This window comes from Ascidiella aspersa, chromosome 2, assembly GCF_963924565.1.
Source record: "Ascidiella aspersa chromosome 2, kaAscAspe10.2, whole genome shotgun sequence".
Classification (NCBI taxonomy): Eukaryota; Metazoa; Chordata; class Ascidiacea; order Phlebobranchia; family Ascidiidae; genus Ascidiella; species Ascidiella aspersa.
This window is the reverse complement of record NC_139448.1, coordinates 28,177,469-28,194,245: the sequence shown is the minus strand read 5'-3', so window position 1 is coordinate 28,194,245 and position 16,777 is coordinate 28,177,469. Positions and strand designations below refer to the sequence as shown.

Sequence of the window (16,777 nt, the reverse complement as noted above, 5' to 3'; positions counted from 1 at the left end):
AATATGGTAACGTACTGTTCTGAACGGTATTCTATCAAAGCCGAAAAGCTCTTATAATCAGTGTTGTAATGACTTAAGTAACTGTTTTCAAATTACTTGTCTTGAATTCGTTTTTTTTTAAATGACTTAACTTGGACTTAAGTCGTTGAATCAAATGACTTGGGCTGAAATTAACTGTTTTAATTTACCAATTTATCATAAAATTGAGCTATTTATCTGAAGTTTTACGCATAAAACGATTGTATTGCTACCGTACATGTTGACTTTTTGTTATTTTTCAGTTGAATTATTAATTATTTTCGAACGAATTTACCTATTTTAATGGTTTATTGTTTTATTATTATATTAGTGGTTTAACTTGGAGATGACTTGCTATAAAAATGACATGACTTGTGCAACTGATTTCTTGGACTGGGTCTTGCGGGTGCGAACAACACCAATGGAAGAGTATTTATTGCAAATAAACAAACGAGAATCAGTAGCCTACTTACAGGTACTTACGCGACACGTACAATAAATTTACCTCTCCACGATGAACCGTATATTGAGCAACTGCTGATTTTCACATAAATTGCCATCACTTAAATACCTTATACCAGATGTCGGTAAATAAATTTACGTGGCATTACGTGATTAATACCAAAAACCAAGCAGGAAATTCTGGACAATGGACGAAACACGGTCAGTAACATGCTGACAATTTAATAAATATCCTACCAAGCACAGGCTGGAGTGACAACGCAGCCGGCCAGACTGTTTCAACTGAATGACCTCGGTTTGAACCCGGTCATATGGAGCACGTCGCTCAGATTTGACTTGCTATTTTTTTAAAAGCCTTGACTTGGCTTGAGTCATTTCAAAATGACTTGTTTACAACACTGCTGATACTATTCGGATGCCCTGGGACAACTTGATCAATGTGTTAATAGGCTTGTCAGTTTTTAGAAACGTAAATCCGGGACGCATATCGAAAACTGCAAATAAACTTAATGTAGACCTAATACAAAATAATTTAATGCAACTAATTACCTTAACGGGGTTGCGGTTGTTTTATTTGTTAGGTGGTGTTTTTCAGGGCTCTATTTTTAAGGGTGGTTTGTCTAAGTAATTTAAATTGTAACCGAAGGTAATTTTCTCCATTGTCAGCATTTAATAGGATATGGCGTGTTATAAATTAACGCATATATCTGCGTGACTGTGAAACATCTAATTGTTCGTCTTCGCAAATTAACATTTTACATTTTGTTAAAACACAATTGCGTTTAATGTGTGCTTAATTGAAATAAAACGACTAAATACCCAACCGCGAAGCACGTCAAACATATTTTACGTAACGAAAACCAGTGACATATATCAATAGGGAACCACTCAATAACGCAAAACTTCAAGTCAGGGTTTCTCAACCGTGGCCCTTGCCCTCCACCCCCCCCCCCCCCCCTGGGGGACCACGGAGCGGTCATTGGGGGGCGACGGGCATAACTCTGCAGCTAAAAGTAATGCAAAACAAAAGTTTAATTTTTTTCAAATTTAGCCAGTTGACTTAAATTAGGGTTGGTTAACATTTTTTTAACGTTTTCTAACACAATTTTCTGACGCGTTTTTGGACTCGTAAGTAGGGATGTTAAAAAGTAGAATATTGGATCCTTTTTATTCGTGCTGCTAGGCGAGCAACTAACGTGTAATGCCAGATACATAGATTTGCAATTTCTAAAAGGGTGTTAGTTTGAAAATGAATCATTCGATCGTAAAACGCATAAAGTACGCTGCAGGGTGACTCAAGGTAAATTTTAGGCCAATATTCAGCGAGGTTATGTACAGCCTATTCGTCAAGTAATAGTAACGCATAAATAAACGAAAATCGAGAAATCTTCTCGACGAATGTATAATGACATCGCTTGGCTCAGTACAAAACCGAGCCGATAATAAAAAAACACTTTGGCGGAGTCCAAGAACAAGCTTTGTAATGAGTAACCAAGTTAACTTAAATTCAAATGACTAATTCGTTACATTTTTGAAAGTGAGTACATTTATTCGTTGGTTTATGGTTGTATTTGTTATATACGTAAAAAAGTGTTTTTACAAGTAAAAACACGTAATACGATGCAAGGTTGTTTTTTAAAGCTGTGGGCCGCGAGGGTTGAGCGCCTTTTAAAGGGGGCCACGAAGCATAAAATGTTGAACCACTGCCTTAAGTTGTATAACAGGCCTGGTTCGCATTGCGTGATATTCAGAAACAACGTAATCCAACGTTAGTAAAATCTCGTTTGAAACTCAAAATTGGTTACGATTAAAACCGCCGCATTAAATTTACCAACCAAAAACGAAAAGTAAAAAGTATTACTTAGTTTTTAATAAAGAATTGCTAAATGGCTAATTCAAGAGTTTTTACATTTTTTCTTTGTAAATCTTAAATTGCAAAATCCGGGACAAATTGGTTAACCGGGCGGGACACCGGGACAAGGCATTAAAACCGGGACTGTCCCGGCTAAACCGTGACGTATGGCAAGCCTATGTTTTAATGTTTTATAACCATTCACCATCACTGTCTTGTGTTTGAGGTCCAAAATCAAGTACTATATTAAAACGTTGCATTGTTCTTCTCTTGCAACCTGTTGAAATACTTTTCAAGTTCAAGTCGATTGAATTTGTCGAAATTTGATTTGAAATCGTTTGATTTCTATGCGCAATAGATTCTTATATTGTTTTGTTGCAAATCGATCACGCGCGGCGTTGCAGAGCCGATACCTAAAATTTCACAATTTATTGAAAACGTTTGTTTTTTCAGCGTAGTTAGGGTGTTTTTGATTTGACCTATCATTAGCGAAAATGCTGCGAAAAGGATGGTTTGTATGCTAGCTTCAATAAGTAAATTACTTTTATTTATATTTACTGTGTTTGTCAAGCCTATTTGCCAGGAAGATAGTTTTCTGCTTATCGCTGCAAAACTAATTTGCAGATTGTTATTGATTCCTCAGTAAATGTCAATACTTACATCTGACAGGCTTACCATGCTCATGCCATTTAGATCAAATAGTTATGTTTCATATTAAAATGCTCTACACAACAGATAACCATCATAAAGTCAATAATTCTTTTTTTTAAATGAATACAGAATGATTTAAATTCATTAGATAGGTTAATTTGGCTTTGATCTAGAATCCTACCACAGCATGGAGTGCCAGGGTTGGTCAAGTATTATTATATTTAATATTTAATAATATAGCTTAACCTATCCAAACGCTAACTCTCACTTGGCACACCATAACCCTAAAAATGTGCGTTGTGGTAGGATTCTAGACCCTGACTACATTCCATAATTTGTGGGCCGCCAAAGATTACGCCAAACTTTCTTTTGACTGCAATCCCACGCAAAAGAAGGACGATATATATGCCAAAAATGCACAATTTTTTTTGTACATTTATTAGACCAGGGATACTCCACGCCAAATGATGTCACTGGCGTGATTTTGGGAAAGCGTTCCATGCCAAACTCTGGCAGGAAGGCAGTGAAAGGAATCAGGTTCTAAACCAGTGCCCAGATATTAAATCAAAGCAAAATATGGCTGGTAAGGGTGCATGGCATTTAAGTATCATTATTTAGTGATAAAGCTGGACCAACTTAAATCGCTAACCTTCAATATTGACACAAATAAAAAACAATGAAATTAAAGGCACTGGACTAGAATCCTACCACATTTTCATCCTTGGTTTTATATTGCTAACATTATTTGGGTTAGGGTGCGAGTTTGAGTGGGCCAGGCAAATTATTATATTTATTCTTTCATTTTTATTTCTTTCTTTCAATTTCAATCTTGACAATTCGTTTTGTTACTGTAAAAAAAGTGGTAGGATTCTAGACCAGTTCCCTGAAACCTTTATTTCAGTTGCTAAAAATTGACTTTTATTGCTATATTGCAGAATAGCAGTTTTGTAGTACCGTATTATTAGCCAGCAAACATTAAATGTGACAATGATTTTAATCTTGCTTAATTGCCTCAGGTTTTGTTTGTTTTATGTTTAATTACAGCAAATTTAACCGTAAGTGACAGATAGAACAGCAAAGAAATGTTACCTCAGCGTAATCTACATTAGTTATTGCAATTATTTGTGCCTTTTTAGGTGTTCTCCTTAAACCGAACTTCTATTTAAAGAAACTTCTTGTGGCACTTTATGTTCTTTGCAAGTTAATCGCCATATGTTATTAAAGTATTAAAAACAAGTTTAAGCATCACATGTTTTTAATGTTTATTTTGACAAAATTTCATTAATTTTTGGTTTTATAGATGTCTAGGTTATTATAACGAAATATATATATCAATCTGTTGTGGCTACAAAGCATTACGCTATAACCGCAAGTTCCATAAAGTATGGCTAATCCAAATCCAAACCAGAAGCAGTCAAGACCTAAAGGATTTGGATTCAGCTCCTTTTCCAATGCACAGCTCCCAAGAGGCCAGGAGCTAATGGACGAGCTGCCGCCTGGAGTCCTTCCAAATCAATACAAACCGAATCGGCCGAGTATCGAGCCTATGTCGCTTGGACAGTTTAACCCATACTCTGGCAACCGCCATAACATTCCAGGCTCCTTACCAACTGGTGGCGGTGGTTTTAACTTCAACTTGCCAACTGCCCAGAGCCTTAACTCGCCAATGGAAGGCTTAAACTTCCGTAGTCCCACATTGCCTGTTTCACAATCCACTGATTCCGGCCGTTTCCTGTCGGCTTCATCTTCTTCAGGCAGTATCCACACCCCACCCAGAATGACCCCGGAGCACATCATTAGAACTTACAGCGAAGAGAGTGTTGGAAAACTTAAAATCGAACCTAATGATGAGGTATTGTTGAATACTCCAATGGTATTTGTTATGTACATAAAACTTCTTAAACTATTTTGTAGTCAATTTGTTTGATGAATATTTATCTCAGTTCTGTACAGTTGTTTATTATGTAGAAAGCAATAATTGTACGCCCCAATTGTTTATACATAAGTTTTACAGCTCATATAACAATGGTATACGTTTGGAATTTTGGATGTTTATCTGATTCTAAACTAACTAAATCAAATGTTTTAAATGGAAACTTAAGCTGTTTATCATTGCATTCTCGCTTTAGCTTATTCTCTATTTTTAATTTTAGGCATTTGACTTTGGGGCAGAAGATTTAACTGACTATGGTGAAATCGGTAGAGGGGCTTTCGGTTCTGTCAACAGAATGGTTCACCAAAAAACTGCAACCGAAATGGCCGTCAAACGCATAAGATCAACAGTCGATGAAACTGAACAAAAGCGCCTGTTAATGGACCTCGATGTGGTTAGTATTAAATGATTGTCTTCACCAATATACTTAAATTAAAAAAAAACATAAAAACCCATAGTATTAGCAAATTTAAAACTATCAGCAAAAATATTCTAATTAAACATGTGCCAAAGTGTCATATCTAAAAAAATGAATTTCTTAATTTACTATTTTCAGGTAATGAGAAGCAGTGACTGTCCATACATTGTCAAGTTTTATGGTGCTCTTTTCTGGGAGGGTGACTGTTGGATTTGTATGGAGTTGATGGCAACATCTTTAGACAAGTTCTACCGTTTCGTTTACCACCGACAGAATCAAAGAATTCCTGAGGAAATTTTGGGAAAGGTTGCCGTGGCTACAGTAAAGGCGCTGGACTACCTTAAAGTATGTTACTGTGCAGTGTGCACATATGCTTGCAGTATTATATAATGGATATTGATTTTACAGATCTTAATTAATTTAAAACTAGCCATTTGGTTGATTAATGTGCAACGTGTATAATTTGGTTGTTTTTTTAAAACGCAGTACTGGGTAAACAAATGCAAAGGAGTTTTTTAATAAATTATTTGAATTAAAAGTAGGTGTAAAATAAGTTAGAATGGGACAAGTTCAGTTGATGTCATTAACTTGTAACACTTACTATCTACCTGTTTCGTTTTCTTACCTTAGCGTAGTTTGCTGTTCTAGGTTTAACATGTTACATTTATTTTTAATTGCAATTTTAAATTAAAAGTTCAAAGTCAAAGTTACAATTAGGTTCACTACATGGATCTCTAATGTAGCTTGAAAATAAATGTCAAAGCTTAACAGGACAAGTAAATTGGCATCATCTTAAAAAAGACTTACAACTGCATATTGAAACCTGTTTTTTAAAATGATGTCAATTGTCAATTAACCGGACATATTTGGCTTTGACATATATTTTCAAACAGAGTTACAATTGAAATTTTGATGTTGAAAATGAATAAAGAGTTTTTCGAAACGTCCAAAATGATACCTACTTCTGTATGGGCTTTGATATTCTTATTACGTCTTACTACAACCTCCAACCATTATGCTCCAGAGTTAATTGTTATCAAATATAATGAGTTGTTTTATACCAATTAAATATTGTATAACTGGCTCTTTTATAGTAACTCTATTAGTAATACACAAACACCCTTCCAACTTTAACAAATCTAGTATCTAGTTTCCTTTTTTCCTTTATCCATAGTTGGTTCTAAATAGTTAAAACTATCCTTTAGATATATTGTGTGACATCTTAGCAAGTCACCTACTTATAAAAAAAAGAATTGAACTACACTATCCAACGATTTGCTTCAAGTATATATGGTTCAACTTCTTATCATTGAACGCTAGTTGTGTAATCCTGTCAAACGCTTGATGTATTTAGTTCTGATTTTTACTGGCCTTTATTAAACTTTGTTTTGTTCCTTAGGAAAAACTGCAAATAATACACAGAGATGTCAAACCATCCAACATCCTCATCGATCGTGGTGGAAACATAAAGTTATGTGACTTCGGTATCAGCGGACATTTGGTGAACTCGATAGCTCGAACTCGTGATGCAGGGTGCCGACCCTATATGGCCCCAGAAAGAATTGACACAAGCAAATCACGCAATGGTAGGATTTGAAAAGAACCCTGAACCATATTTTCCTTCCATGTGGAAATATTAAACTAGTAGGTTAAAAAATCAATACGTCTTACGAAGCCAGTGCCCAGTAAAAAACCATTTGCTATATTTCGATTTTATGCTAATGTTACAGGTTACAGTACACAGGTAACACGTACATCGTTGACATTAAAAATAACTCAAAAACCGAGCATGTCCATAACGAGTTGTTTGTTTACTGTAACGTTTTTTTCCCACGCAGGTTATGACGTGCGCTCGGATGTGTGGAGTCTTGGCATTACCTTAATCGAACTGGCAACTGGCAAGTTTCCTTATCCAAAGTGGAACAATGTCTTCGACCAACTTACACAGGCGAGTTAAGAGTTTTTCGAAGGGTTGACTACTTTTGTCAGCTAATACGACAAGGCGTATGTCAAGCCTATTATCTCCCCATAAAGGCGTTTCTCCGACAAGCTTAGCCCGCATCTAAAATAAACATTTTTTAGGCCTAATTTTTCTAATGACAATTTTCATTAAAAAAACACAACCCTGTTTTCAAAGACATTATTTCTCAAAAATATTGAACGCTTTGCGATAATCAGGTTCTATTTTACAAGACTTCATCATTAAAGCAATCTCAAGCTTTAAAAAAACGAAAGATAAAAAAAGGAAAAAGGTTGGGTTAGAAAATCGGTTAGGGTTAAAATCAATAGGGGAGTTGGAAAAGTGTTGTATAGGCCTGATTCTGGCCATTTAGGTCTGATTCCGACGGGTTTAGGACCTATTCCAATTTAGACGGTACTACGACTATTAGGTATTAGTCCTATTTTCGTCGTATTGCGAAAGGTGTTATATCCGACGTTAGTGTTGTTCTTATTTCGGTCTTAGGCCTGGAATCTACTAGAAACACCCCACGGAAATAAATAAAAATAAAATCTATCCGCCAGGTGGTGCGCGGAGACCCTCCCAAGCTGCGCGCCGACATGGGTCCAGCTTTGACCTTCACCGTTGGCTTCGTGAACTTCGTCAACATGATGACGATCGCCGACCCTGACCAGCGGCCCAAGTACGACCGACTGCTGGTCGCCGAGTACCTGCGCAGCATGGAACTGCGCAGGGTCGACGTGGCCGTCTACTTTTGCACTGTGCTCGATCGCATGACCGACGCCGACCTGATGGGCGGCGTGGTAGGGGACGACGGCTTTCGCTACTAACCATTTGTGTAGTTTTAAACCAGTCTTTTTTTTCTTTTTTGCCTTTTCTCCTCCGCATTTCCCTAAACCCTTTTCCGGGCTTCGTAGCCCCGGTCAAATTGCATCCCCACTCACGTGTTGAAATCAAGGCTGCAAAACCTACGAACAAGCACTCTGTAGTTGCCCGTGAAAAAGCATTGTAATTACGTTAATAAGTTAACTTTTTATTGTTCTACTCATCTTTAGTGCGCAAGTCACAGCTGGTGACTTATTTTAAATATTACCTGAACTTTAAAAATGATTGATAAACATAGCAGTTCCAGCATAACAAATACCGTTTCAATACCATAAGACTCATTATTACCTATCTTAGGTATTATGCATGAGAAGACAGCAGAATACGACTATTTGAAACGCTGCTAATTATCTAATTATTGAGACACAGGACATCGAACAAGCAATAAATTGCTTGGACTGGTCTTTCCTAAATGTTCTCAGTTCTCACCAATAAAATAGGATAAGCCTCGCCAGCGGATGTATTTTTAGTTCCAGCCAACCAGCCGTTAAAACGAAGATTCTGCTTTAGGACTTCGTCCTTTGCTGGTTTCAAGCCTTAAACTCTTCTCCAGATATGAGTTATAGTTATAAAAATGTTGGCGTGCTTATACAAAATAAGGCGCACGACCTTTGTTTTGGGGAGTCGTTGTGTTTCGTGTCGTTTAGTTTGTCCCTTTGTTGGACCATTAATTTTAATGAAATGGCGATATTTTAAAGGGATAACAGCATCTGCAACATGCCTCTTCCGCCTTTGGTTGCCAGACTATTGGCATTTCCCGGTCACTGAACAAAAAAAATACCTAATTTTTTGTCAAAACATGACAAATGAGATCTAAATTTTATTAAACAATGTTTTAACACCCATGTGAAGTTTAAGCAACAGCATGTTGTTATTTCCTGATTTTACCGACAATTTTGCTTACCGCGTTTTACTCAAATGAACTCGAACATCCACTTGTTTGTATTGCCAAAGAGTACAGTGATACGTTTTCCGTCTTCACTTCACTTCTTTTTCGCCCCTTTGTGAACTAAGCGGGTGCCTATATTTTATTGCCATTTTCGTTTAGATTTCTTTGGTTATTTTGCAACTGTTTCATATTAAGCCCATGGCTGTGTATTGACATTATGTTACCCCGTATATACCAAAGCTGAATCGTCGCCTCTTCAAATTGTCCTATAGAAAAGTTCTGTTTTTTTATCATTCGAGCAACGAACACGTGATCTTACTTTCTTCCAAAATTTCGCGATCAGCGTTTCTATGTGATCAGTTTTGTGCTCTTCGACGAGTTCTCGTTTTCAGCATTTCGTATGCGGTGTAGTCTTTTTGCGATGCAGTATAATAGTTTGCGTTGAAAACAATCAGTCGAAACATGTAGGTTTGTAAGCCAAAGTTTGCCCTTCTCAATAACAGCTGTCGCGTGCTGTGGTCACCCATTCCAGTGCTTCCCAACCTTTTTCAGTTCACGACCCACTTTTAGTGCAAGTTTTATTGTGCGACCCAAAATGAGATATGACCAAATTGTTTAGCAATAATTTGAAATGCAACTAATTGGAAAAAAGATTAACAGTTACATTAATCCTGCATCTTTACTTCTGGCGTTCGCATTGAAATAGTTAATGCGAACCAACACATCTAATTGTTACGTATTTGTTACATTGTTGCATAAACGTTACGTAATGATAAAGTAATTATTACCCAAACTAGCAGAAAACGGTAACATTTAGAAATGCTTCGCGACCCACTGGTTGGGAAGCACTGACCTATTGAATGTTACAACATTTTAAAGTACGAGTTCCTGGTTTGAAAGCCCCTTGACGTCCGTTTTAACTTTTTCTTTCTCGCTTGTTTGACTTTCGCAAACATTTTGGTGCTGCAACATTGCATGCTAAAAACGGGGTTCGTTTATTTTCAGTCTGGTTGCGTTTACTTCGGGTATTTTACGGAGTCACTTCTTTTTGCCTCGATAATAATCTAGTTGCATTTTCCCTGGTATTTCTAAACCTGAAATCGTAAAGAGCACATACAGTCTGGCAGGGCTGAAAGAGGTTATTTTTACAATTAATTTGATAAAACCTAACATCGTTTTGCGCTGCGTTTATAAAAAAAAGTCGACTACGATTTTTTGAAGTTGACTCGGTATTTTGCAACGAGAGTGTGTGTCTTTCTGGCTCCTGCTCTTCAATATTTTCTTTACTTGTTGCGTTACATGTCTACGTGGAGACTATACGCAACCAAACCGCATCGCATGTTAAATCGTTGACCAAATTTCGTCGTCCGCCTTTTTCATTTTTTTAACTGTGTCGTTTCGGCAATGACGAAACTTCATTGGGCATCCAACCTACCGTATTTTTTGTTTTCCGAGTTGACAATGCCGTGTGTTTTTGCATTTTTTTGCTATTTGCTGTCGCCCTAACACCGGCTCGGCTGTTGCTATCTTTTCTAATAACTTTGCAACGAGCGACAAAAAACAGCGACCTCGCATGGTGTAAACAGCATTTGCTTGACCGCCTCACGATTTGTTGTGGACCAAATCACATATCCTTCCCCATTGGCATACAACTTTTAACTTCTTTTTTTGGGGGATCATACAAATCAGACAAGCGAAAAACGCAAAAGATAGGTGCTATGTGCTCCAATTTACCTGTGTGTCAATCTACATCGTACAGTATGAAACGATTCACGTTTTGCCTATTAAAATTGAACAGGATGGCACATTTTTCTCATTTTCTTGCTATATTGTCGCAATACAATGCTCCACACGTTCCCTTGTGTTAGAATTCATTCATTCCAGTTGATTATTTTGCTTCCCACTGTAGTTCCAGGTGAAAAACGATTCTCAATTTATGAGCCGAAATCCCACAAAGTGTAATTTACAAACTGATCTCCGGATGTTTATATGCGCCAGATTTGTTAAGTCCCCTTGTCCAGGGTTAAGAAGTCATTGCCATTACGCAATATTGTAATAGAGACACAGCCTCGTTTTGTAATCCTTGTTTGTGTCACAGATTGGATGATCTTTTTAAGTATTCTCATTTACTTCGAGCGACATCGTTTGTTGATAGGATGTCTGTTTTTAAGTCCATTCTTGTCGAAAATGTTTTCATGAGTTTTTCCGTGTTGCTGTTGTATCACCACGCCGCACATGAATAAACGCATTTTAACTGTGGCAGTGTATCTGAAAACTGTGTGGAAGATTGCTGGGATGCCAAAAAACCTAAAAACTAATTATTATTTCCTAAAATAGGCCGTTTTAAGGTTGACGACAAGTAGTAAAAATGATTTGAAAAGAGTTGTAGATGGAGGTAGCTATAATGAGTAAACAGATCATTCAAAATATCTCTATCCACTTATAACATGCACCAGAGGTTTTTTTTATTACTTAAGCAAATTTACAACTCCCAACGAATTCAATATGTTGAAGTTAGAGATCACATTATATAGTAACAAATTTCACCCTCCCACACAGCCCTAGCAGTACGTTAATCACAAATTATCATGTTCCACTGTTCTTGTCTGTCTCACGATCACGCGCATGCGCATAGCCGTTGATTTTAACAAAAGGCTGAACTCTCCCGCTTTGGCAGTTTCATAGTTGGTTTGCACAAACGTCTTGTATCTTCGTAACCTGCTTAATTGGAAATAGGCGGTGACTTTTGGAGAAGGTGTGTTCGACCACAATGGATGGCGAAGATTTAGAAATGAACGGTAAGTGTCTGTTCTTGTCGTTGCAAATTTTCACCTGTAACGTGCTGTATTTGCCAAGTTAAGCTGAATTCTATAATTGCGTGTGAATATCCGGCGGTTTATTCTTGACGTGACACGCACGCGCCATGTTTGTTTCCTTTTTCTCTCGGCACAGGGCGTATCAAAAAATGTTCGCTATCGGTTATTATCGTGTAATTTATTCAGAAATTCCCATTTTAGGCGGATCATTTATGTTTAACCTCCACATTACAGCCCAAGAATGTGTGCATTTCGTCAGTATGGGGCATCTGTGTGTTAAAATTGTACTATAAAGACGAGCATTACTAAATAAACGTCAATAGTACAGCTACATGAATGTATTTGACGTCATTGTGTATGTTGAGCTCGTACCTTAGGGGAAATTGAACTACTTCCTTACGTATAGTTTTGTTCAACACATTATACAAAGCAGAACTGCAATACTTACTGTTTAAATATGTAATGCGCCTGTCTGAAATATGTCGATTTGGCACTGGTCTAGAATCCTATCACATTTTCGGCCGTGGGTGTATATTGCAATTTGCAAACAATATTTAAGTAAGGGTAATAGTTAGCATTTGGTTTGGATGGGTCAAGTATTATTATTATGTGTAACCTATTCTTACATTAATGCCTTATTTGCAATTTCAACTTTAAAAACTCGCTTCGTTTGTGTTAAAATAAAGTGGTAGGATTCTAGACACGCGCCTTTTGGCAACTGATCTAATATTACCTTCTCATTTGACGAACTGTATTTCCATGTTCACATCGAAAAGAACTGGTAACATGACCACAGTTAGTTTTCAATATAAATTAACAAATTTGCTTGGTTTTTATGCGTTTTGTTTAACACCGTACGTTAGAGCCGTTAGTAGATCTCCTCCAGTTGCTAATACACGAATATACGATTGGCTTTTTCGGAGGACGCAGTGATTTTAATCTGGTGTATTTTGTGTCAAATTTTCCAGGGTGATAGACATTGACACGACATTTCATCATTAAAATTTCGCTGTGCAAATATTATGTTAAGAATGTAGCCAAAACGCGAAGTTTCCAGTGCGAAGTTTTTCTCTTCCGTTTGCGGCTTCAGCTTTATCTCCCTGAAAAGCGCTGTAATAACAAACATGACACAATATATAACCAACCATTAGAAATTATGGGATGCCGGTCGCCCCCAGCAACCGCCAGCACGTGATCGTTTGGCGCTCATTGGGCTGGAACGAAGAGAATAACCGCTTGATCGTCATTTTAATCAGTAAAGGTAAAGCGCGCCACAGTGACTTTAGTTGTTCGTTACGCAACATACAGAGTATCGCAATATTGAAAGATATGGAGGATATTTCAGTGCGTGCAAGTTGGGAAGACGAAAATGTTGAAGGATATTCAGGTTGTACGTTGAGTTTCACACTTTTGTTCCGACGTTATCAAATATCGAGGACATGCATGTTTGGTCACACACGCGGGTCCACGCCATTTTTTTGAACGCTCGTCAGCATAGCGAAACGAGCGCGTATCGGGCGTGTCAAAGTTTGTGTGTTCTGAGAGTCAAAACTTTTCGTAAGCTAAATTTCCGCAAATTTACCTACAACCCACCTAAGGAAGCCCCATTACTAATATTTATGTTGACCTTTAACATAATGTTGTTTGAATTTTACAGTAGACCAAAATTCACTCAATTATTGCTTTTTCAGATGAAGAGGTTGATGACACAACACAAGAAAAATTAAAGAAGAAATTAAAAAAGAAAGATAGGAGTAAGAAGTCGAAGAAAAGAAAGCGAAATGACGTAAGGATCTAAATAAAAATTATTAATAAATTTATTTATAAACATTAAAATGAAGGTAAACTTGTTTTCTCGCGATAGATGAAACAATAGACCTAGTGGCTGTTGTAATTTGAGCAAAGAAAGATATATATTTATTCTCGTTGCTTTGTTTCATAATATTTTTAAATTGTATGATGCTTTGTCTACAGGAGAGTGATCAAGAAGTAAGAGCGGCATCCGATGGAAACAGCGATGCAGAAGTGGAAGCTGCCATGGCAATGTTTGACCAAGACGACCAACTCGACAACGATGGAAAACCTAAAAAGAAACGCAAAAAAGAAAAGAAGAAGAGATCAACTCCAAATATGGAAGTAGTTGACTCTCCTGCCACTCCATCTGCTAAATCGGACTTGAAGGTGATATTTGTTATTGTTACTTACTATTTATTTTAAAACCACCTACTAATTGCAAGATTAACGGAGCTGTGTGAATAATCAAACAAATCTTGAGTTATAAAGTACTGCAAAAAATCCTTGAATGATTGCAAGCTTTGTGATATGATATGTGCAATAAAATTTAGCTCTTCTTTTAAAATTGTTAATTTGTATTTTACTTTTAAATTTCTCCAACATGCTTTATTTATTTCAATATATAAATTTCCTTCATATCAGTCGGCTTGTATGTTCCATTGTATACTTTTCCAACAAAATGTATATATAAAGCATATATAAAGTAATCTGCCTATTTACTACTGATTAAATTTTCAGGAAGTGAAATCCCCTGCAGAACTGATATTGGAATGGAATTTAGAACCATTTGAATATGAATACACAGAAGAAGAATATCAGGTAAGCAACCATAACAAAGAACATGTTTCAATTTGCAAACTAGTGATTTGCTTTAATTAACGGCTTACATGTCCAGCCAGCATTGAAGTTAAAATAACTGTTTTTTTTGGTCTGCTTTTTATTTCTGCATGTTTTTTTTAATGCTGATAAGCAATTTATAAAAAAAAAAACATAAAAAGGTAATATTTTACTGACCAATTATATAAATTATTGTTGCATTTAATTGTTTCCTTATTTTTTAAAGATTATATAATTTAAAGGATGTTGTTCTTTTCAGACTTTGTCAGGGTACAAAGTCTTCAGCCAATACATGAAGCCCAAACTGGCAAGTCAATATCCCCGTTTGCCAGCTTCTAAGCTAATGACAATTGTTGCTGCCCTGTGGCGTGAGTTTTCCTCTTCTCAGCGACTAGTCAAGTCCAGTTCAGACATAGTCGATGCACCAGCAAACAACAACAGCGAAGGCGGTGGCCATACTTTACGACAGCAACTGCCTCGTGGACCAACTGTGTCAGTCGATTTATTGCCCATTGTCGAGGAAAAGCGAAGTGAGATTCTTTTGGCTATAATGTTTAGCTTTTTTAGATACCAATTTTAAATATGCTTGCCTTAAGGTGGTATTTTGCCCCAGGCAATGTTGATGTTTTTCATTTACTTCTATACTGGAAGTTTTTTCACTTTAATTTCTTAGTTAATCAGATTGCAACATTTTTCTGTTTAAATCAAAGGTTCCTAAATTGCACCTTCTTACTAGATCTAAAATTAAGTTTATTTAGTAAAATTGTATGTTTACTGACACACTACTATAATATATAACCAATGAATTGTTGACTTTTAACAGTTTTGCATTTTCGATAAACTATTGGTTTGAATACAATATGTCATAATGCAAAACATATTATACTTAAGTGAAAATTTAGTGCATGTTTTTACCTGGTTAAAAACTCTGGGTTATATTTATTTTATTTCACAGGCCGTAGCAGCACCCCAAAGGCAGTTAACAAAAAAGAGAAAAAAGTGGCCCCTCTTCGCATTAGACTCCCAACAAAGAAAAAGAAGAAGGGTGCCTCTGTAAGTTTTTACCACGTCTAAGGCCTAATCACAATTTGCCAATCTTTTAATTAAATTGTGTTTATAAATACAACGCGTAACACGCTGTTGATTGTCTTGTAACCCTTACTTGCTGCCTTCTAATTACTTGTGAATAGTTTTGTCCTGAACTTACATTGTCACAGTGAAATTAATACATTTAAAACTTGAAGACTGGTCCTGTTTTTATCCAAAAATGTAAACTGCCATTTTCCTGATCGTAACCCTTACTTGTTGCCTTATGATTACTTGTGAATAGAAAAAAAATATATTTAAAACTTGATTTCTAGTTCTGTTTTTATCCAAATTTTTAACTTGTCATCTCACATGCTTATATTCTTCTCCATTTCTGTAGAGCGAGGAAGAAATTTCCTTGTCAGACAATGAGTCGGACCTCGAGTTTGAACAAACCCTTGCAGCTGCGGTACAAGGGGCAAGTGACAGCTCATCAAGTCGACCATCTTCGCGGAGAAGCAACCCTAAAAGTAACAAAGTTAAGAAGAAGCCTCCGGCAAAGAAGAAAAAGCAATCGAAACGCAATGGTAATGTGAACATATTTATGTGATAGGTTTTGTAGTTGCACTATTTATCCACTTTATAAGTTTGCTAGACAAAAATACAAAGCAGGAAATGTTGGTTCAATTTTTTGTGGTTCAACCGTTTAGTTCAAGTTTTAACATTACATTCTTACTTTAAAATTTTAATTGATTCTAAGAATATCAAAGCCCATACAGAAGAAGCTATCACTTTGAACGTTTCAAATAAAAACGTTTCAGCTGTGATATTCTTATCTTATTTATTCCAACCTCCAACCGTTATGCTCCAAAGTGAATTGATGCTTAACAATTTTTTTGTTAACCAGCACATGAAGAAGATGGCTACGAGACTGATCACCAGGATTACTGTGAGGTTTGCAAGCAAGGTGGTGAGATCATCTTGTGCGACGGATGCCCAAGAGCCTATCATCTCGTTTGTTTGGAGCCACCCTTGGATAAACCACCAGAGGGCAGCTGGCCATGTCCAACATGTGTAAGTCTTGTTGTTTGCCATTATTTATGTGAGTCTCGTCTCATTGTTTGTTTTTATTTATTTACCAAAAAAAAAATGTTTGCCTTGCAGTAGCAAAGGCAATAAAAACATATTTCGACAAACTCACTATAAAGTTACTGTGTGTTACAATCTTACAAAACA

At 36.6% G+C, this 16,777-nt stretch overlaps 2 protein-coding genes across 2 annotated transcripts in view; both read left to right on the top strand.

The window, feature by feature from the left end:
• The first annotated feature begins 4,291 nt into the window (after positions 1–4,291).
• LOC146164679 (dual specificity mitogen-activated protein kinase kinase 4-like) lies at positions 4,292–8,704 on the top strand. Its single transcript, XM_083381628.1, has 6 exons — positions 4,292–4,835; positions 5,137–5,310; positions 5,473–5,679; positions 6,734–6,920; positions 7,173–7,282; positions 7,858–8,704. Exons 1-6 carry the CDS (start codon positions 4,368–4,370, stop codon positions 8,122–8,124), a joined length of 1,413 nt encoding a protein of 470 aa, XP_083237754.1. The 5' UTR covers positions 4,292–4,367; the 3' UTR covers positions 8,125–8,704.
• A 4,452-nt stretch (positions 8,705–13,156) lies between these two features.
• Positions 13,157–16,777, top strand: part of LOC146164678 (ATP-dependent chromatin remodeler CHD3-like) — a 30,846-nt gene continuing 27,225 nt past the window's right edge. The window contains exons 1-8 of the mRNA XM_083381062.1: positions 13,157–13,271; positions 13,576–13,670; positions 13,859–14,065; positions 14,417–14,497; positions 14,775–15,045; positions 15,471–15,568; positions 15,942–16,128; positions 16,449–16,615. Of these exons, the coding sequence (XP_083237188.1) occupies positions 13,214–13,271; positions 13,576–13,670; positions 13,859–14,065; positions 14,417–14,497; positions 14,775–15,045; positions 15,471–15,568; positions 15,942–16,128; positions 16,449–16,615 (1,164 nt within the window). The 5' untranslated portion in view covers positions 13,157–13,213. The remainder of the gene's footprint in view (positions 13,272–13,575; positions 13,671–13,858; positions 14,066–14,416; positions 14,498–14,774; positions 15,046–15,470; positions 15,569–15,941; positions 16,129–16,448; positions 16,616–16,777) is intronic.

Bases quoted from the DNA above. Each gene is read 5' to 3' on its own strand.
- LOC146164679 (XM_083381628.1), top strand. From the start codon at position 4,368: ATGGCTAATCCAAATCCAAACCAGAAGCAGTCAAGACCTAAAGGATTT. The intron at 4,836-5,136 runs GTATTGTTGAAT...TTTTAATTTTAG, and splicing joins AAATCGAACCTAATGATGAG to GCATTTGACTTTGGGGCAGA. The intron at 6,921-7,172 runs GTAGGATTTGAA...TTTCCCACGCAG, and splicing joins CACAAGCAAATCACGCAATG to GTTATGACGTGCGCTCGGAT.